General features: G+C 38.2%; 1 protein-coding gene across 1 annotated transcript; it reads right to left on the bottom strand.

Annotated features, from left to right (window-relative positions):
* Positions 1–723: 723 nt before the first annotated feature.
* GNPTG (N-acetylglucosamine-1-phosphate transferase subunit gamma) lies at positions 724–4,579 on the bottom strand (the record flags this gene model as incomplete). The annotated part of the gene is made up of 5 exons (XM_010165266.1): positions 724–874; positions 1,972–2,053; positions 3,450–3,578; positions 3,814–3,896; positions 4,465–4,579. Coding segments are annotated over 5 exons (534 nt in total), but the record flags the coding sequence as incomplete, so codon positions are not given.
* Between the last annotated feature and the right edge of the window lie 1,338 nt (positions 4,580–5,917).

The raw sequence follows: 5,917 nt of genomic DNA on the forward strand, positions 1-5,917 counted from the left end.
GGCCGAAACGATGGTGGAGACGGGGGGGCCCGCACGCTGGCCGCCTGTCAGGCTCACGAACCGGAGAGCAGGAGGCGGCAGAACGACTGGAGCCAGAGTTCTCCGACTCCTGTAGTAATGTTTCCACAGCTTGTGTTGGAAGAGTCCATTTTATTCCATGTTACGTACAGAGAATTGCCATATATTCCCTTACACAACTATTCTTTTATAACAATTTGGTGTAATCATAGCACCTTTCCATCAGATCCTGAACTGCTTTCATTTTATCCACCTGCTATTGAAAGAGCACATCAACCTCTCAACACAGGCCAGTAAAGTGGTGTGTCATGCTCCTGCGGTGGCAGAAATGGGGCTTTTTTTCTGCTAAAGTCTGCACAGAAAACAGCATACAGATGAAATAACATGTTCTTAATATTGTACTTACTGCCTTTCATACAACATCTTATAGCATTGGACTTGAACTATTTTATATTTATACCACCTGTTACCATGCTCGATCAAAGAAAATAAAGATGGGACTGGAGAGCAGAATATGTAAACCTATGCCAAATACCCACCTTAGCAAAGGAATTTTACAAATGTTCTTAGAAACTAGCCAACTGTTCTCAGTAATGGCAAGCCCTCATTCTGTTATGATCCCATTGCTTTAGGGCAGAAATTCAGAAAGCAGAATGTAAATCATCTTAGTGCCACGATGCACGTTCAACTTGACAGTCCGTATGAACTTGCTGTTTACCACTCAAGTTTCTTCATGCAGTGTAATTCCACATTCCCATATCGCCATGCAGGTGCTCACCATCCTTTGACCCATTAAGAACAGTTGTCACTGCAGTTGCCAGTTTGTGACTTTTATGTTCAACACTAGTATTTTCAGCTGTAATATTTAGTTGAAGACATCAGTTATTTGTGCTCTTTAACACCAAAGCACTTTTGTCACAGAATTCACTAACAGTTTTGAAATAAGTCTTCTAGAGTAAGCTGTGAATTCTGCTTTTGATTGTTCAGTTCTAATCTGCAACAACTAAATGAACTACCAAACAGGCGGAAATACTGTGCAAGTTACATAGTTAATAGTTTAAACATGCAGATAAAATGTTTTACAAAGATTCTAAAATGGTTAATTTTCCCTAGAAAAGAAAGTCAGCAATTCTAAAAAACAGAGAAGAAAGTTTCTCAAAACAAAAGGAAGAAAAAAATTGAGTATGTCACTAATTTTTAGTTAACTTATAATAAATTCACTGTTTTCTTGAGATGCCAACTCTGAACATAAAAAGTATAAATACACGCTCAGGGAAATTAAATCCTCCTCAGACAAATAGTTCATGTATTCAATAATGGGCATATTGGACTGGAAGGAATTGAGAGGGAAACAAAAAAAAAAACCCCAAACAAACAAACAAAAAACCCAACAACAAAACAAGAAAAAACCCCAACTTGTCTGGAATTAATCCAGACAAGCCTTGCTTTTTCATAGCCAGCACCCAACAGTCTTTCCTTCTAAAGACTCCATGTGATATAGTACTTACTTAACAGAAATCAAAGAGAGAAAAAAAAGGTGACTAAGAAAGGAGAAAAACAATTCTAACAGATACAGAGAACATTTCAAGTGTTCTTCAAGAAGTCAAGCCTTGTGGTTGACTATGCAGAAAACTGAGTTATTTAAAAGATGCTTATGTGCTACGAATGCTGTTAACAGTGATTTCCTTTTTCTTTGGTACTGGAGACAAACTTCAATTACAACAGCAGTCAAAATTTTTCTATAAAACTAAAATTTCAAGTAATCAATAGATTTTTGGGGGCAAAATAAGTCCCCTTGTGCAGGAATCAAGACCTAAGTACTTATCAAAACTTTGTCTACTGAATTTTACCTCCATACATGACAGATTACCCCTTGCTGTAAATGAAAACAACATTTGGGTATTCACATTCTGAACAGACAATAATGAAAAAGAACAATACCAAAAAACTCACCAGAATTTCCTTTGTATGCAATACCATGCTGACTTAATAAATCTTTAAGTTTTTTAATTTCTTTAGAAAGTTGCTTGTATTCCTAAGAAAGAAAACACATTTAAACTGAGTCTCCAAATACATACGTAACTGCAAGTTTATTAAAAAAAAGGGCCTGTGCACAGCTGTTACAGCTTTCAACTTAAAAGATTTTAAAGATAAACTGCTGATTCCAAGAACAAGGTGCAAATTTCATGAAAAGATGTACTGCTGTGTTGCCAAAGCAGGAGCCAGCTTTTTCCCTGCCTGAGAGTTAAAATTAGAAGTGGTTTCTGTAACTATTTCAGATTTGTCCTCTAACTAGCATTTTATCATAGCGCAAAATTGCATTCATAACTTTGCTACAGGACTAGCCTTATTTTATTTTATATCATAATCCTACAGTCTGGAAATTTGTCACCTCCTCAACTCTTGACCTAGTAACTTCATGTTCTTGATTGCAGCAGTTTCTGTTACCTTACAGAGCTAGGGATTGCTCAGTACTTTTGAGACTTAAACCACATATCCGAAATCTCAAAAAAAGTTCGAATTTTTTGTTGTGTTTTGGTTTTTTTACAGAATTGAGGAAGAGCAAAAGATTAACTATTTAAGACTCTGTGGTTACCAAAACAGCCAACTTCATGTCAATTAAGCTATGATAAAGCCAGAAAAAGAATTACAAATTATTAAATACTGTGAACTATTAAAAAAAAATAAAAGGTGAATATTCAAGCTTCTTACTAAATCAAAATTATGATCTTCATACAAGTAAATTCAGCTTAACCAGTTTATTTGGCTGTATTCAGGAAATACTATGCAGTGTTTTGTCTTTGCTGCATTTTAAAATAAAATGACACCAGCTTCTTCTCTACATTATAAAGAATTAATTCTCTTCCATGCTCTTTTTTTGATGTTCAGCTTGTACTCTTCGGCTTCTACCTCTATTTTCCCTATTTCAATTCTGTTGCAGAAGGACTGTTCACACACATGAAAGTCATTCAGAAATGGACACAGCATAGATCATTCTGCCTTTTACTTGCGTAACAGCCAATGCATTCTGACACAAGTCTGGGTAATTATCCACAGAGAGAAGTGATTTATTCCCAAGGCTGGTTACACATTTATTTGCACTAGTAATTCCTTCCTATTTCCAGACTGATATTCCCCAGAAAGAGTACTTACAAGGTGTTCACAAACCAAGCACCTACACTAATTCCTACATACTCCTCCATCTTCTTATTGGGCAGTCAGTTGTGCTGCTTTGTTTTTGACTTAAGGGCTAGAATAAAGATATCAAATCACTCTGTATGCAGACTATTACAAATTGAAACCAGAAAAGATAATCCCATGAACAGATTTCAGCTGAATCCAGAGTATTTACATAGTGTTGCCACACTGATACAGTCATACAGTAAAAAGGTGGCAATTTAATTCCACATTGTAAATATTACGCTCTATACCTTACTGCACTTTTCCACTGTTTCAAATTCCAGACTTATTTTCTTATTCTGTTTCTCAACTTCTTTTTCTTCTGTTGCTTTTAAAAGTCCTGCTTCCTCAAAAATCTCTTTCAGTAATTTTTTGTATCCCTAGAAAAGAAAGTTTCCAAAAGACAATAGATCAATCCACCAGACTCTCATCTCTGCTTGTAACCTGCACTGGCCATTCCAATTCCTCAGGCTTCACTGTAGAAAACATTACAATTACCAGCTGATATAGCAGTTACAGAGCACAAAAATTACTATTTGCCAAATGCAGAAGCCAGGCTTGGCTATTTGACAGTAGGTGTTCTTTACCAAATAGAGTTGGAAGAAATTAACAAACCTGGTCAGTTATTCGTTCATCATATAGAAGCTGCTCTGCTTCATCCCACTTCCTCTGTAGTGCTTCAGTCAGAGTCGGATACACTGAAAAATGGAAGTCAGACCATATAATAACCAACAGCATGCCCGTGCATTAGTTAAATGCTCCTCTAATGCAGGCAAGCATATTTGTTTTAAGAACTCAGTGTTTCTATACAGTACATAGTCTCTACTGCTTCAAAGAGCTGGGGTTAAACTTAAAATCCACTTCACATATTTAAAGTTTCTGGAGAATGCCACCAACCAAAATTTTTTTCTTGTATTTCCAGCTAGAAGGACTCATATTTCTTTGTTGAATGTAATTCTAACTGAGCTCTATTTTTTTGTAATGTAAGAAAAGTAAGTAAATAAGCAGATACTACAGGGCTGATTGCTATGATCAGTCCAAGAAAAAAGCAAAAAGTCACTCATTGGGTCTATACTAGCAATGACAATTTATTTTAGAAATACCTATGTGTTATAATGATTGAGATTTAGAATATACTTTGTATTATATGTTACATTTAATATTAATTTATATCAAGTTACAAACTCAAATAACCTAAAAATTTACACTCTGAGGTTGGCAAAATATGCCAGCTGCTCCACAAACAAATTATTTTCTAAATCTTACCTAAAAGAGAGTGGGGATGGCACACAAGAGGAGTCTCAAATGTCAGAGAGTAAACACAAGTACTCGGCTCAGACACATAAGCCAATTTATTGCTCTTTCCACAAACAAGATGAACCTAAACATCAGTAAAAACAAAGATAAGCAAAACACCTCCCCAATAAACAGGACCAGCAATGATGATCAATTTGCTGTCTTCCAAAGCTAGCAGATGCATTTCTGTATATATTGTCATGTCAAATCTTCCAGTGCTGTCATCCACAGAAGAAGAATCACAGCAAGCATACCTCCATATTATTTTATCAAATGTGAAAATTGCTTCCTCTAGTGGAAAATTATCCCTCCACCTATCATTGTTCCTTGGACTTTCAAGCACCATATTTCCAGCAATAGAGTAAAAAGGATAGAATCATAGAATCATTTTGATTGAAAAGGCCTTTAAGATCATAGAGTCCAACCATAAACTGAATATTGCCAAGTTCACCTTTAAGCCATGTCCCTAAGCACCACACCTATATGTCTTTTAAAAAAACACTTCCAGGGATGGTGACTCCACTACTTCCCTAGGCAGCCTGTTCCAATACTTAACTCTTTCAGTGAAGAAATTTTTTCTAATATCCAATCTAAACCTTCCCTGGCACAACTTGAGGCCTTTTCCTCTTGTCCTATCACTTGTTACTTGAAAGAAGAGACTGACACCCACCTCACTACAACCTCCTTTTGAGTAGTTGCAGAGAGCAAGATTCTCCTCAGCCTCCTTTTCTCCAGCTCAACAACCCCAGTTCCCTCAGCAGTGAACTCATCACACTTGTGCTCTAGACCCTTCCCCAGCTCTGTTGCCCTTCTCTGGACATGCTCCAGCACCAAAATGTCTTTCTTGTAGTGAGGGGCCCAACACTGAACCCGGCACTCGAGCTCCGACCTCACCAGTGCCCAGTGCAGGGGGACGATCACTGCCCTTGTCCTGCTGGCCACACTGTTTCTGATACAAGCCAGGATGCTCTCGGCCACACCTGGCCTCACTGCTGGCTCATGTTCAGCCAGCTGTCAAGCAACACCCCCAGGTCTTTTTCTGCCAGGCAGCTCTGCAGCCACTCTTCCCCAAGCCTGTAGCGTTGCATGGGGTTGTTGTGACCCAAGTGCAGGACCTGGCACTTGGCCTTGTTGAACCTTGTACAGTTGGCCTCTGCCCATCCATCCAGCCCGTCCAGGTCCCTCTACAGAGCCTTCCTACCCTCAAGCAGATCAACACTTTTGCCCAACTTGGTGTCATCTTCAAACTTGCTGAGGGTGCACTCAATCATCTTGTCCAGATCATTCATAAAGATCTTAAACAGAACTGGCCCCAATACTGAGCCCTGGGGAACACCACCTGTGACCAGCCACCAGCTGGATTTAACTCCATTACCATAACTCTTTGGGCCCGGTCATTGTCCTGGTTTTTAGCTGAAATAGA

Source organism: Antrostomus carolinensis, unplaced genomic scaffold, assembly GCF_000700745.2.
Source record: "Antrostomus carolinensis isolate BGI_N321 unplaced genomic scaffold, ASM70074v2 scaffold55903, whole genome shotgun sequence".
Taxonomy (NCBI): Eukaryota; Metazoa; Chordata; class Aves; order Caprimulgiformes; family Caprimulgidae; genus Antrostomus; species Antrostomus carolinensis.